This window comes from Fusarium tjaetaba (assembly GCF_013396195.1).
Source record: "Fusarium tjaetaba strain NRRL 66243 chromosome Unknown NRRL66243_c0000132, whole genome shotgun sequence".
NCBI lineage: Eukaryota > Fungi > Ascomycota > Sordariomycetes > Hypocreales > Nectriaceae > Fusarium > Fusarium tjaetaba.
In genome coordinates this window covers 1-15103 of record NW_023501328.1, presented here as the reverse complement: position 1 = coordinate 15103, position 15103 = coordinate 1, and the positions used below count along the sequence as shown (strand labels likewise).

Here is a 15103-nt window from a genome sequence, read left to right as displayed (position 1 = left end):
ATCCAACAGCTCTTATCTTCGAATCGATCTCTCAAGACTGCCCCGTCCATAACTGTTCATCTATACACACAATCTATAACTGGCATAACGACCAGCTGTTTCACTGTTTCGGATAATCTTGACAACTTGGCCCCGCTTCAAACCCAAGTAACGAGCGACAGGGTCCTTTTGCAAAATGCGTGGTAGTTGGGTCTCCTTGAGGCGATAGCGCTTGAGAAGAGCGAGCTTCTCCTCGCGGGAGAGCAAGACGTGCTTAGGAACAAGCTCATGGTGGGTAATGTTGACAAGAAGATCATCCTCGAGGAAGCACTCGATCTTAGCGACGGACTCGACACTCTGGAGAGTCTTGCGGGCGGCGGGCGAGAGAGGAACGTGTGTTACCATGATGCCGGTCTTGTAGTTGTTCGTGATCACATATTTGGCAAACTGTCGGATCTGGTTGACGCCGAAAGTCTTATCAGCTAGGAACTCAACCCAGACAGGACCGCAGTCGGCGCCGGGGTTGGGGTTGGGGTTGGCTGCTGTCACGGGAGGTGTGTTCTTGCGGATCATGTTCTCGCTGGGACGCGCCGAGAATTGAAGCTTGGCGCGGCTGTATTCGGGCTGTTAGTTCCATGGTTTCTTTGTGACGTCGCAAGTATAGCCGGTCTTACTTGATGGAACCGTCGGGGTTGCAGTATTCGTCGCGGAAGCGGTCGAGAGAGATCTTGACTTCCTCTTCAGCGAGCTCGTATTCCTTTTAAATGTCAGTCGTATGCTTATTACAGAAAAGCTACACAGTCGGAAGTGGTGCGCGCTTCTCTAAAGTCTGCAATAGGGCTGTTAGGACAAACGTACTCGGTCCGCGACCATCTCATGGACAGTCCTCCATGCTCGCCAAAGACGAACAACCTCCTTGGACCTGGCGTCGGTGGGAACGTGATCGATATCCATGGTAGCGAGTGTGAGATGCGATTCGAGATGTGGTGTTGGTGGTCGAGATAACAAAGGCAAAAAGAAAAGATCGGAATCGCGAGCGTCGTCAAAAATGTTTCGTTCAGCCTTGCATCGTCGCCGCAAAAGTCCAAACTTCTTTGAGCGGGTCAGAGCACTGAAAGGGTCATGTGATTCTGATAGACGCCACGCACCGCCACTTATCCCTGCATCAGCCACAGTGAGAGGGTGAGTACAGTACCTAGGTAGGTACTGATCATGGAAGGTGGGGCGGGAACGAACCCTGGACCTGGGACGCGCCAGTGAAGCTCAGTGGTCTTTCCAGCGAACGCTACGCTAGGGGAAGGACCCGAGTCCCAAGGGAGGGGCACCCCTAGAAGGAGCAAAAAGAGAGTCCAGAGAGTGAGTTGCCTGTACAGTAATACTGAGCGACGGGAGCCCGACAATGGAAAGAGAGACAGCTCAGGGGCGCACGGGCCTGCCCTGAGAATTCACAGCAAGAGACACGGGTCCAGAACTTTACCTCAGAAGCAGAAGGTGATAGAATTCCACTGGCCGAGACTACATTTGCACTACCTACCTACACCTTACCTTAGCTTTATTCTGGGGTCGTCGTCTTTTTTTCCCTCCTTTTCGACAACACGTGTCGAACTTTGCTCAATTTAAGCCTCGCACTTGCACTTATCCTCGAGCAATTTCGCTCCTGGTTCCTTGTCTTCCACTTGATTCATCTTGGTTCTCGTCTTTGTACTCTCCTCTCATCGCAATGGCCGAAACCGCTACCTCTCCCGCTCCTGCGGCGGACAAGGCCGACAAGCAAGCTAATGTTCGACCTCCCAAGCCCGATGAGAATCTCTTTAAGCAGGAGCTCGCAAAGGCTGAGAAGGAGCACAAGGCTTCAATGGACCGTCTGGTAAGATCTTGCTCAACCCCCCATCCTTTTGAAAATGTGGCTTGGATCGATCCAGATTTCACATCTGTGGCCACATGAGCTGGAACTATCTATTGGAGTCGACATCAACTAACAATTATGCTCTTCTAGGCCGCTGTTAAGGCTAAGATCGAGATTGCTATGCCCAACAAGAACAAGGACCAGCCCAACCCTACCCAAAAGCGACGACAAGAGCTCATTGCTCAGGCCAACGAGATTCGACAGAAGCAGGCTGGCGGAAAGAACGCCCGTTCTACTAAGCTCGACCAGATCAAGCGTCTCGATGAGCAAGTTCGAAGCCGAATCAATGAGCAAAAGGCTGCGAAGAGCAAGGTTCCCTTCAAGAGCCTCGAGGACCTCGACCGCCAGATTGCTAGTCTGGACAAGCAGGTCAACTCCGGCACCATGAAGCTGGTGGACGAAAAGAAGGCTTTGTCAGACATCTCCAGTCTCCGTAAGATGCGCAAGAACTTCGGACAGCTTGACGATTCCCAGAAGCAGATCGATGACCTCCGCGCCAAGATTAAGGAGATCAAGGATAGCATGGACGACCCTGAGCAAAAGGCTCTCTCCGACCAGTATAACAAGATCCAGGCCGAGATCGATGCTATCAAGGCCGAGCAGGACGAAGCTTACAAGGGTCTTTCCAGTCTCCGTGATGAGCGCTCCAAGCTCCAGGCCGAACAACAGGAAAAGTACACCGCCATCCGTAAGCTCAAGGATGACTATTACGGACAGAAGAAGGCATATCAGGCCTACGACCGTGAGGCTCGAGAGCGTTACCGTGAGAAGCAAAGGGCTGAGCAGGAGCGCTACCACCAAGAGCGAAAGAAGGCTGAGGCTGAGCGTCGTCTGGGTGATGCCAGCGACCCTGCCTACCTAGACGAGATCCGTCGCGCCCACAGCCTGCTCCAGTTTCTCGATCCTAACCACAAGGTTGAGAAGGGCCCTCTGATGGCCGATACGGGTCTCGGTGCTCAGGCCCAACGAAGCGTTGACGAGTCTGGCCTCAAGGGTACCAAACTCCTTCGCAAGGAAGACCGTGATGAGGAGTACGCCCCTGCGGTGAAGAAGGGTAAGAAGGGCAAGAAGACTGCTCACGGCGGCTCATCGAACAAGTTCAACGTTCCCCCAGCTGTGGTCGAGGACTGTGCTGCCATGGGTATCGACCCTCCCATGAGTGCTGCCGATATCCCTGCTGTTGCTGAGAAGGTCCGTGCCAAGCTCGATTTCTGGAAGAAGGACCAGGATGCCCAGACGCAGCGTGTAAGTCATCAATCTCATAAAGCGCCTGTGAAGAGACTATGCTAATTACTATTTCAGAACATTGAGAAGGCTAAGAAGGAGATTGCCGAACTCGAGGCCGCTGAGGCTAATGGCGACAAGGTTGAGCAGACAACTGCTGACCTGAAGGAGACTTCTATTACTGATAAGCAGGAGTCGTAAACTTCCTTCTTATGGCAACATCGATTGCTCGTCGGTAATATCCCATACCGTCGATGCTCCTTGGGCTTACAACTTCCCCCTGCGCGCTCTCTACCTCGCCCTAGTTGATATTATTGTCCTCGTCCTATCCGATCTGTTGGATTCTTCCGGCGCCTACTCGGCATACCGAATCAAACGTTGAGCTTATATCAAACGTTATTCAAAGTTGTCTTGCCCACCAACTTTATTGCCCGAGTTACTTCCTGCTTCATACATCCCTTCTCCCCCTCTTTCAACGCCACATGCTCGAATCTAAAAAGCGCTTTTTTGTGCTGTTTTTGTAATTAGGCGCAGTTTCTTATTAAAGTCATGCGCAAGGAAAATGACAAAAAGTTGGTTCAACTTGTTGATGCATTGCATCTATTATCATTTAGAGTTGCGTGACTCGAGACTCGGTTATCGGGTTCCCTGTAGATCTAAACCCTAGGGTCGGGTTAATTGCTTATTGCCGCTCATAGACAGATTTGCTCAGACGTGATGAGCTCATGTAAATCTGCATCGAAGTTTTAGTTGGGCTGAGCCTGGGGTCGGGCATATACTACTGTGCCTCTTTGGGTCTACACTTCTCTGCTTGTTTTTCCTGTTGTGTGCATGCGTGTATGCAGTCGGCCAAGACCTGGTCATGTAACGATGTATGCACAGTAGAGTGTCGTCTTACTGCAGCAGATGATGTGTTGAAAACGCCGGCATGAGCTTGCATAACCTAGCTCACATCCTTCGACCTATCGCCATGACCTTGACTGCCTCGGATGCGTGCCCCTCTTTCGCACCGTTTCCCACACGTCCAACCAAGACATGGCTTTGTTCGCCGTGGTGCATGTCAAAAAGGCAAAGTAAGTTGTGGTGTCGTTCATAATTTTGCCTTCAGTGGCGTGGTATTTGTAATTTCAGATACAGACAAAATCGCCAAACTTTGTTTACCCCAGTTACTCCAAAGAAAAAATGCCAGACAGGAAAGCTTCTACTCAAACACAAATGGCAACGTCAGCCCAAACTTCAAAATCCCCAGTAATGGTGCCACCGTGGTCTGCTAGGCCGGTAATACTCCACGGCCTAGTTATGCAATGGTCGTGATGTTCGTAGAAATCGTAATATGGATTTTTTGTAGCATACTCAGCACCTGGATAGATGCTCACAATTAACGTATTGGCCATTTGTAGTCGCTTAGTATGGAGGAGGGAAATTATAGGCACCCGGCATTGGCGGCGGGATAGCCCCAAAATTAGGCCGCCTCATTTGAGGGCCGGGAGTTCGGCGATCGGGTCGGGGCATGGGAGGCTCCTGTGGATGCATCTGGCCTGGATCACCACGATATCCTGGAGGTGCTACTATAGCAGAGGCACCAGGGGGGGCAGTACCGCTTCGACGATTCACTTTTCGCGAGTTTGATAACGAGCCCAATGGCGGATCCTTTACAGCTGGTTCATCCTCCGCCGGCAGGGTGAGTTCAACAAGTCCAAAGAAATATTCCAAAACTTCAGGATACCGTTGTACGCTGGCTTGCCAGTCTTCGTCAATGCCGCGTTTGAGGGACGCTTGCGCTTCCGCAACTTGTGTCGGATGAGGCGGTGCGTGGTAGTAGTGATAGGCGTGGGCAGTAATTCGGTCCATATGCGCAGCATGGGCAGTTTTTCGTTGATCAGTTAGGAGGCGGAAGTATTCAAGTATGTAGTCTTGTGCATGCCCTCGGACCCAAGAACTATGAATTGACAGTCAGAACTGCTACGCAGCGTGATGGGAGGGCAAAGTTATATACCGTATTTCATTGTATATCGACCGCATCATGCGATCCTCGGCTTGTTTGACAGCAACGTCAAGGCCCTTAGCCTCACACTCGCATGCCATGTTGGCCGGAGCGTGGCATATCGCGCAATCAGGATCCATCCTGAAAATAGACTTGCCACTGTAGGGATAACTTCTGGGAAACATCTTAGCTGTGATATCAGGCGAATTGGTTTACACCGAATTAGAGTGGGTGAGCGTAGTGCAAGAGATGGCCAGTAAAACAATATTCATCTACGGTCAACTCATAACAACAACGTGAGATCCCCCTCCAACCCCGCAGACTTCTTTCATAGGGTTGTATGTGCGGGAGAGAAGACCAGCAACAGTGAGATTGAACAATGAGAAGACAAGAAATGGGGAGGGAGGTAGGAGGTAGGGATGAGGATGACAGAGAAGTTAAAACGGACCTAGCTAAAAGGCACGAGCCGTGTTAAAGTCGATTGACGGCGTGGCGGTAAGGAGATAACGACACTGGGTTGCAAAATGGTCTGGTTTGCCCGTCGAGAACCAGCTTGGGAAGGCGAGCAGCTGTTTCGCTGGAGCCGTATGTGTGCTGCACTGCAAGCACCAGCAGCTCTCGGGGCTCAAGCTGGAAATGGAGGGAGAAACTGAAGAGCGAGATGGAAGAAGTCGCGTGGGGAAGCGAAGGAAGCTATGTGGAGAGATCGAATGAGAGCAGGCCGACCACGTCTACAGTCGTGGCTCGAATGCGGGACCACGGATCGTATGCAGGCTGGCCCAATGGCTTCGAACTGGTACAAGGGAGGGGTCGATGGCGGCGAACTGTAGTTGGGTGATTGTGCGGCTCATGTGCTTTCTGCTAGGAATGGTGGTGTTGACAAGCAGTAGGTAGTACGCCAGATGGAGGGGTGAGTGGGACGTCAACGAAGAGTCAAGACGAGAGTTGTCCGAGGAAGTTTGAGTGAGGCTTGACGTGAAATAATTTACGGCAGAAGAGACTAGAGCTGGATCAACTAGCGAAGTTCAAAGAATGCAAGAGACAGCCAGGTGTGACAAATGGGGTCATCGGTTGGGTTGACGGTGGTAAGCCAGTGAGCATCTATCAAGAGTCGACGAATGAAGGTAAGGCCAGTCGTTAGGAATCCTAGTAGCGAAGACGGCGAGGGAACACTGAAAGGCTGACCACAGACACACAAGAGGCTCTGCTGGCTTTATCCATTGCTGCAACACCGATTCACCGCATTTTGGCGTCGGCTGGCGTTTGTTGTTAAGCTCGGGAAGCTGGGGCTAGCCCAATGCTGGTCAAATAGAAATGGACGCCAGCAACGAGCCATTCTAGGTGAGCTGCAGGATCCCGCCGGGGCGAGGCGAGACGAACAGACAGGGGAGCGTCGTCGAAAGAGAGCTGAATAGAGTTCAAAACGTTGGCTTTGTTGTCGGCAATCTTGAGCATAAATATCAGAAACTAGGTAGTATGTTGGAAATCGCATCCGCATTCGCACAGCGCGTGGGTGGACGTTTCCTTCATGGAGCGCCGGAAGTGAGGTCCGTGAGTGTGATACAGAGATGGCCTAGGTAGGTAGTTAGTGGCAACTTGCTGCGACATGTTGGAGGGACGAGATTGAAGGTATCACGAAGTGAGTATGAGAAGGGAGAAATCAGATGAGGAGAGAAATAGGCCTTGAAACTCTTAGCACTGCCTTCCTTCGTTAGTCCTAGCTGAGACCTGAGGCATGGATCCAAGCCGGCGGTTGCCTTGTAGGTTGATGGTACTGGTAGGTTGCTCTGCACTGAAGTCCTCTTTCCTTTTTAGGACTTACACGAAAACCACTTCATGATAAGATCCAATCCATGTTGGCTGAGATCAAAGTACCAGAGAGAAATCAATACTTGGTAGTATACCTGCTAACATAATTGCACAGAAACTCTGGCCTTGCCTACTAAATTAATTCAGGAAATTGTATTTGTACTAGTCTATCTCATCCATCATCTGCTCTGTCATGTTTAAATCAGAGGCTCACAAGGACCTTATCTAATCAGCAACCCCAAAATTTCGACCAAGCTCAAGGTAAGAAAGACATGAGCAAAAGATATTCAACATAACAGCTTCAATTCTGCACCAGAATTGTCGCACAATTCTTTTATTATGGCTCCGCGGTGCCCGGCTGTGTCTTCGACACTCCTACCATTCCTCTACCCTTCGATACTCCTGTCAAGACACACTCTCGCCAGCACAGCAGCTCTCCGACGTCGCTTCAACTCCACCATAAACGACCTTCCAGAGTCCCGACTAAACCCTGCTCCGGACGACTATGCGTCTCCTAGTTTCTCGGACAAAGCTTTCTTAACTCTTTATGCTGGCAGAGGTGGAAACGGCTGTATTTCTTTTTTGCGTGAAGCATACCTTGCTGAGGGCCCTCCCAATGGTGGTGATGGTGGTCACGGTGGCAACGTCTACATTCAAGCGGCGCATGGCGAAACCTCGCTGCACAAGTTGGCACGGAAGCGATTTGTTCGAGCCGGCCGAGGCAAGCATGGGCAGGGAAGCGCAAAGAGTGGAACACGAGGAGAGGATATTATTATAACTGTGCCTGTGGGAACAGTAGTCCGTGAAATAGAGCGTGAGGATCCGGTGCTCGACGAAGAGATGGATATGCGCTTGTGGCGCGCCCAGCAGAAACAAAAGAGAAAGGAGGAACTTATGGCTGCTCTGGAGCGAAAGCAGAGGCAAGAAGAGAACGAGGAGGGTTACGAAGAGGAGGGGGAAGAGGATGAACAGGTCGAAGAGGAGAATGAGGAGGGCGATCAGGATCCTGAGCGTCGCAAGTGGCTTTTATATCCCGGACTGTCCAAGACTGACATCAAACAAACCGTCTTTCCTCGATTGCCTAAACGAACTCGACTTCTTAAACAACCGCCTCCCACCATCCATCTCGACTTATCTCGCCCTACCCCAAAGCCAATCCTTCTCGCAACTGGAGGTATCGGCGGTTTGGGAAACCCCCACTTCACATCCAGGGCGCATCCTCGGCCCATGTTTGCTACCAAAGGTGAAGAGGCTGTTACCATGAAGATTGAGCTTGAGCTCAAGCTCCTTGCTGACGTCGGCCTCGTCGGCCTTCCTAATGCTGGAAAAAGTACCCTCCTTCGGGCCATCACAAACAGCCGTACTAGAGTGGGCAACTGGGCCTTCACAACGCTGCAGCCCAATATCGGCACCGTTGTTCTTGACAAGTATTCTGGTCGGCCAGTAATCAAGAGTTATCGCCGGTATCCTGCTCAACTGGGTCTGCCCGAAGCAGTCGACACCGAACCACGCACTCGATTCACGATTGCTGATATTCCTGGTTTGATTGAAGGTGCACATCTTGACCGTGGCCTAGGCATTGCTTTCTTGCGCCATGTCGAACGCGCTGGTGTCCTCGCTTTCGTCATTGATCTGTCTGCTGGTAATGCAGTCAAGGCTTTGGAGTCACTCTGGCGTGAGGTTGGATTATACGCACAAATGCGTGATGAAGAAGAGGCCGATCGCGCAATCGAATCACGCATTGACTGGGATGTGGCGTCGGATATGGACGGTCCTATGAATCTGTCCCCAGGTATGGCGAACGATGAAGAGGATTTCAGTTCAAAGCCAGGATTACAGATTGCTGGTAAGCCATGGTTTGTCGTTGCAACCAAGGCTGACTTGCCAGAGACACAAGAAAACTTCAAGGAATTAAAACAATACCTTGATAGTGTCACAAAAGGCGAAAAGCCGCATCCAAGCGGAGTAACGGATGCTTGGACAAAAGACTGTGCTGTTATTCCGGTGAGCGCAATTAATGGCCAGGGCGTAGATAGAATTGTACACTGGACTGTGGGATTACTAGACGAGTAGACGAAGTTTGGAAACATCTTGTATTAGACCATTTGTATCAACATTTCATCCCTGATCATGATTCAAACTGTAACAACACCAAAACAATATAAAGCAATTGTACATTGACCCATTTTTAAGCCGTTTCCATCTTCTGTTCCTCAGCCTCTACTGGCTCCGTTGCTGGCTCCTCGGGCGAAGGAAGATCCGCAACATCCACTTCCTCCTTGGCATCATCACCAGCATCGGCCTCCTTGGCGTCTTGGACAGCCTTCTGGTTCTTCTGCGCAGCAATATTGATGAGTGGGGATGTATCGTTAAAGATGCGTAGTAGCATAGCAGATCGATCCTCCTTGGGAAGCATGAGGTTGAGGGAGTGGATGCTCTTCCAGAGAGGGAGAGCCATGCGCTCTCTAAAGTCGGGGTCTGTGCCGTCAGGCTCAACGCGAAGAACAGCGCAACCCATGCCAATATCTCGGACGCGCTCGCCGATCTCGTCGAAGCGCTCGTACTTGCCATCGTTGATGCGAGGGAACATCTCGATGAGAAGCTTGCGGAAGGTCTCCTTATTGTGGAGGTGCACAACACGGGGCTCGCCGACGTAACCCTGGAGGATGGGCATACCCTCAGCCTGAATACGCCATCTGCATACATCAGCGGAGGGGGCGTCCTGCTTCATGTACATACGGACACCACCATGGATGAACTTGATGCCACGGCCCTCGTTCTCGATAAGGATATCGCGGAGGAGTGCGCTGGTGTAATAGATGGCCTTAGCAGGCTCACCCATCTCGTTCCGGACCATGTACCGATCGTCAGGGAAGCGCTTAGAGATATGATAGAACTCCTTAATGTTCTGGACGGTGGGGTGTGAGACGTCCAGATACTTGAAAGCCTCCTCGACGGGGCCGTTTCGGCGGGGCTTGCTACCCTCCTGTGCCACTTGGGCAACAGGAGTAGCAGCAGCTGAGGGCTCAGTAGACTCAGTCTTGACCTTTTTAGCGGGCTGATCTTGAGCATCCTCAGTTTCGAGAGGTCGTTTGCTACCGTTGGTAGACGCATCCGCCATAGCAACATCCTCCTGCTTGTCTTCAGCCTTGGCAGGTGTAGCTTCAGCTTCAGCAGGAGCAGTCTCCGATTCGGTCTTCACCTTGGTCGTCTCCTTGGCAGGCGCCTCTTCAGCAACCTTCTCAGCAGGAGTGGCCTCAGCGGGTTCCTCAGTCTTGGCGGGCTTGGTCTCCTTCGACTCGTTCTCGTTCTTAGCCTTGAACTCAGACTTCTTCTCCAAGACTGTGATGAAGAAGCCACCAGTGTCTTGCATGTGAGGATAGACTCTCATGCAACGCTCAAGAGGCAGGTCAGCGCATTCAGCACCCTCAAGTCTGGGGAACATGGTCTCAACGACTCGTCCAGGGATAACACCGTCGGCGCTCTCCTTGGCAAAGTCCTCAACCTCTTTCCAAGAGCTCCAGATACGGGCACTCTTATCCATGATCTTCCAGTCCTTCAATCCGGGGTATCGCTTCAGGTTGGGCAGCTCATTGCTGCAGTCGACAATCTCAACATTCGCAGGACCACCACATCGCTCAATGGCTGAGACAACCACAGACTCGTTCTCAACAGGGTTCATACTGCAGGTAGAGAACACGACACGGCCACCAACCTTGAGAAGCTGGAGAGCGCGGACCAAAATTCGAATCTGGGTGAGGTGCAGGCCGAGAGCGCTTCCGGGTTGCCAATCCTTCCAGATGTTGGCATTCTTTCGCAGAGTTCCGTCACCGGAGCAAGGGACATCAGCCAGGATGCGATCGAACTTGAGGTAGGTTGGCTTCTTGCCATCCTTGGCAGGGAGCCTAATCGAAGGGAATTGGGTAGCATCGTGGTTCGTGACGAGAAGGTTAGGGGAAGAAAGTCGCTTGAGCTGATGGACAAGCATGTGTCCGCGCTTGTAATCGGAGTCGTTGGCGACAAGCATTCCAGTAGCCCGTCCAGCGTCGCTGGGATCGGCTTCGAGGTCGGCCTCAATCTCATCTGCGGTCTCGGCACCAAGATCCAGTCCATCTTCCTGAGCATAAGATCGGAGAACCTTGCGCACACGGGCCTCCTCGCCCTGGTGAATCATCTCGAGCAGTTGCGCCGCCTTGCTTCCAGGAGCAGCACACATGTCAAGTACGGTCATGCCAGGGCGGAGATCCATCAGCATAGGGGGGATCATGCTGACGACTTCCTGTCGGCTGATGTTTCCAACGCTCGTCTCGGAGACGAGAAACTTCTGGAATGCGGCGAAGGGAGGGAACTTGCGAACGACGTTCTTGGGGGTAGTCATCCACCAAGCAAGCTCGTCGGGGTACCAGGGCACAGGCTGGGGAGGTTCAACAGGTCGGCCATCTTGATGCTCGATCTTGACGATCTCGGGGATATATCTGGTCTGTAGAAGGCTCTTGACAAGAAGGGCGTGACTGAAAGCACATCGAGGTTAGCAGACAGATTTCGCGTTACGCGAGCGATTGCGACAGAACGTACCCTTTAGAGCCGCAGAATCTGAAGCTGTTAGGAAGCTCACGTCTGAGAGCCTCCCAGTAGGCGTTCTTCTCCTCTTCAGGCAGCTGGAGGAGGGTGTCATAGAAGCGCTGGAGCTTCTCGTTCTCCTTAGGAATGGCAGGATAATCTCTCCAGCCACCTCTATCCTGGTTACCACCACCTCGGCCGCCACCGCCTCCTCTTCTGTTCTTTCCCTGTCGTGTTGTCAGTAAAGGTCACAATTGGGGTGTTGCGTCAAGTGTATGCGCACCCTAAAGCTCTTTTTGCCCATTGTCGCAAATGTCTTGAAGTGGTTGAATCGAGAGAACATTCAATGCGACAAAAATTTTGGACTAAAAAAAAGGCCCCGCCACTTTTTAGCATGTGCGACGCTAAAAGTATGCAAGGTTTATAGTGGGTTTGTGATAGCTTCACAACATTAGCCTTGGGGGGCAAGAAAACATCAGACATTAATATCGGGTGTCAAAATAAACTTGGCAAAGAGTATCCTAAGTCTATACTAAACTTATCCTATACCTATACTAAGTTACCTAAGTCTTATGAGTAAAGGTCCTGAGTTTTATTTCCTCCTTTAGACTATGTAGAAAAAGAGAATGATAGAATCTTAACTTTATATCTTGAAAGGAAAAGTACCATGTGAACTTAGGAAACGCTTGAATGTATGAGAAATAACATTTTGTAGTGTCTTGTAGTGTTATCTGCTCAGTTCCAACCCAACTGGTCATGATAACCGTTATGGTGACGGGGTAAAGATTAGGAAATAACGTCTTTTTTCTGGACAACGTTATTGCATATATATATTTGTTCACTCTCTGACAATTTCGTAAGATCCCGCGGTAATAGCCCCAGAAACCTGCTTCAGACTATCAGCATCGTGTCTGAAGACCATGATGACAGGACCTCAATGACTGTTTTGAAATTTGCCGGTCTATCCACAGTCACTTGGCCAAAGGCAGTTAAATACGAGGAATAGGTGCTTTAATGGATCCAGCGGAGATGTAGTGAGTAGACTATTTGATATGAATGTTTATTAAACCCAGCTCCTTGGTTGGTTACAAGCCGAAATCGGCACTCATGCTGACCCGACCCTGGCCTTCTTTCTAGTCTATTGGGTTAGAGCTGAACGATAATTGTCGATCGTGACTCCGACAACCGCTTAGAGCCTCATCATTTTCTATATCAACGTCGTGGCTGGAGAGCTATCTTCGGGTCGTATTTTCCAAGTTGTTAAATGGCTTTGGCCTCTTCATTTCATCCTTCATTCCAATCTGCCACCGCTGTATGCAGAACACTAAATGCCGTCACCGTCCCGGCGACCAAATGGACGACCAGAAGCTTGCGATCCATGTCGTGCACGCAAAGTCGCCTGTGATCACAGGCGACCTGTTTGTATGCGATGCCAGAGGAGAGGAGACAATTGTGTCTACACAGCATCATCCGCAGCATCGCGAGTCAAAGCTTCGATTCAGTCTAGTCCAAGCCTCCCGCCACAACCTGCCAAGCCGATGACCCGAGACTACGCATTTAGTCCAGGCTACCTTGGTTTTACAAGCTACAACTCGGTCTTCCAAGGTGCTCGAGAGAGTCTGTCTCTTTCTGACACAGGCTCCGGATTTCCCAGCCCAGAGGCAGCAAGCCCTGGAAGCGATGATGTTTGTTTACGCAGTTTGCCTTTGCCAACACAGCAAATGTGCCTTGTTGTACTACTGTATCTTCCGGGACGACCAGAAGCACATATGATATTCCACGACGAACCTGGTCCTGAGAACACCACGAGTTGGTCTCACACAGCTGTATCAAGAATCATTAAGTCTCTGCGGCAACTTTTTCAAAGTTTTGAGGGCAGTGAATGCTTCGACGAGCAGGTTGCTGATGTGCTGTGCCGCAACACTTCGAAGCCTGTCAACGATACCTTTGATACTTTTGATGACTGGATAGCCCAGTTCTGTGGGCCAAACATCCGATGGGAGTCGATAGGGCTTCTGTGGGCTCATCTCGAAGGTCTTTCAGATGCAATATCCACCCTGACACATCGTCAGCTTCAGTGGGTTGAAGGCAAGCGGTCATCTGTTCTCTCGCACGATCATATACACTACTGCATTGAGATAGCGCGCCGTTTCACAGCTGGCAACAATATGCTCCTTGATCTCTGTCGACGACATGCAGCTCTTGGAACAATGGTTTATGGCGATGCTAGTAAGTTCACTATCAAGCCCGGTATCTTACACTAACTCTTTAGGCCCTGTATACTGGAACTCTCACAGTCTATGTGTTTCTATGCTGCTTTTCTTGGGCCTTCATGCTTCGGGAGAGGCATCGAGGCCACAAACACAGCCCCAAAAGACTTCATTTTGTGTCGAACATAAACGTTTACTCTACAGCTACATCTTTGCAAATGACAAATCCGAGGTCTCCTTTACTGGTAGGCCACCACTTCTTAGTCGCCGCTATTGCTCATCAGTGCCGCCCCTGGATTTGACAGATAGCTGTATGGTATCTGAGGACACGCTGATAGAAGAGCGTAACGCTCTCGATGACAGGGGCTGGAACACGAAGGGTGAGATTTCCAGCAACAGTTACATACGGGCTCGCTACTTGATGGCATATGTCTTTGACGAGGTGATAGAAGTGGCACTTGGCAACGATACCCATGCCACGCTTGAATATCTTCAGTAGGTTGTCGCTGTAATTTTTGACATATACTAACAGGATAAAGAAATATCAAAGCTCGGGTGATGCAAACTTTTCTCGAAATGCCTTCGCATTTGATTTTCAAGTTTGAAGATCTAGATGATCCGCATCTTGACATGAATGTTCTTTATCTAAGAATATTGCTTCATCTCGCTCATCGAAAAGATGTCTTTGTGGTCGAGAGACTGCTTCTTACACATGGCGCCATAGATGATGGCTCTTTACTTGCAACTAGTTTTGATTTAGTCAAAGTAACGGTCATGCTCTGGATACACAAAAGTCGTTTTGCGCCTATGCGGCGGAACTTTGAATGGCTTGTGAGTATCGTCATCCCCCAATAGTTATTCATTCATTCTGATTTTATGAATAGCTGGTAGCGTACGGAGCACTAGGAGGAGGCATTCTCTGTCAAGAGCTACTTCGACCAACCTTCTTAGGGGTTCATCCCTTGAATCCTGCTCTTTCACGGTCCAACATCGTCCAACAACTGAGCTTGCTCGTTGCTTTCTTGAACTGGGTCGGTCCCAGTTCGCCAAACAGAGTTGTTTGTGGAGACTGCGAAGCAATCATTCAGCGTGTGCTTGATGAGCATTTAAACTCCGAACCGACTGGCAATACAGACCTGGTACCGTTAGGTATAGGGGTTCCTCCGTCTCTGACATTCGGGTTCGAGTTGCTCAATACATTTGAGTGGCTCCAGAACGGCATTTAGAGAGTGTGTAGGTGGTTTCGGAAAGCTGACCAAGGGTTACCAAGGAATTTCTATAGTCAAATCACGTCACGTCAGGGGAGATAAAATGCAGCAAAAGATCCCATTGTAGAAAGGATGTTCCTCGTGAGCTAGGGAGGAAATAAAACTCAAGACCTCAATCCTAAATGACAAAAAAGGCTAAGGTAACTCAGTATAAGTTTAGGAT

The 15103-nt window shown here is 50.4% G+C and overlaps 6 protein-coding genes across 6 annotated transcripts; 3 read left to right on the top strand and 3 right to left on the bottom strand.

Annotated features, from left to right (window-relative positions):
• Positions 1-60: 60 nt before the first annotated feature.
• Positions 61-933, bottom strand: FTJAE_6732 (DNA-directed RNA polymerase chain RPB5; the record flags this gene model as incomplete). Its single annotated transcript, XM_037353375.1, has 3 exons — positions 61-592; positions 654-736; positions 838-933. The coding sequence occupies 3 exons, from the start codon at positions 931-933 to the stop codon at positions 61-63; spliced, it is 711 nt and encodes a 236-aa protein (XP_037206163.1).
• A 766-nt stretch (positions 934-1699) lies between these two features.
• On the top strand, positions 1700-3310 carry FTJAE_6731 (brefeldin A resistance BFR1 (maintenance of normal ploidy); the record flags this gene model as incomplete). Its single annotated transcript, XM_037353374.1, has 3 exons — positions 1700-1846; positions 1976-3130; positions 3188-3310. The coding sequence occupies 3 exons, from the start codon at positions 1700-1702 to the stop codon at positions 3308-3310; spliced, it is 1425 nt and encodes a 474-aa protein (XP_037206162.1).
• Positions 3311-4513: 1203 nt separating this feature from the next.
• FTJAE_6730 (serine threonine phosphatase) lies at positions 4514-5233 on the bottom strand (the record flags this gene model as incomplete). Its single annotated transcript, XM_037353373.1, has 2 exons — positions 4514-5048; positions 5106-5233. 2 exons carry the CDS (start codon positions 5231-5233, stop codon positions 4514-4516), a joined length of 663 nt encoding a protein of 220 aa, XP_037206161.1.
• Positions 5234-7241: 2008 nt separating this feature from the next.
• Positions 7242-8975, top strand: FTJAE_6729 (GTP-binding protein OBG; the record flags this gene model as incomplete). Its single annotated transcript, XM_037353371.1, has 1 exon — positions 7242-8975. The coding sequence occupies one exon, from the start codon at positions 7242-7244 to the stop codon at positions 8973-8975; it is 1734 nt and encodes a 577-aa protein (XP_037206160.1).
• Positions 8976-9090: 115 nt separating this feature from the next.
• FTJAE_6728 (methyltransferase) lies at positions 9091-11766 on the bottom strand (the record flags this gene model as incomplete). Its single annotated transcript, XM_037353370.1, has 3 exons — positions 9091-11413; positions 11478-11689; positions 11746-11766. 3 exons carry the CDS (start codon positions 11764-11766, stop codon positions 9091-9093), a joined length of 2556 nt encoding a protein of 851 aa, XP_037206159.1.
• A 1049-nt stretch (positions 11767-12815) lies between these two features.
• Positions 12816-14171, top strand: FTJAE_6727 (uncharacterized protein; the record flags this gene model as incomplete). The annotated part of the gene is made up of 3 exons (XM_037353369.1): positions 12816-12963; positions 13029-13691; positions 13735-14171. The coding sequence occupies 3 exons, from the start codon at positions 12816-12818 to the stop codon at positions 14169-14171; spliced, it is 1248 nt and encodes a 415-aa protein (XP_037206158.1).
• Positions 14172-15103: the final 932 nt, after the last annotated feature.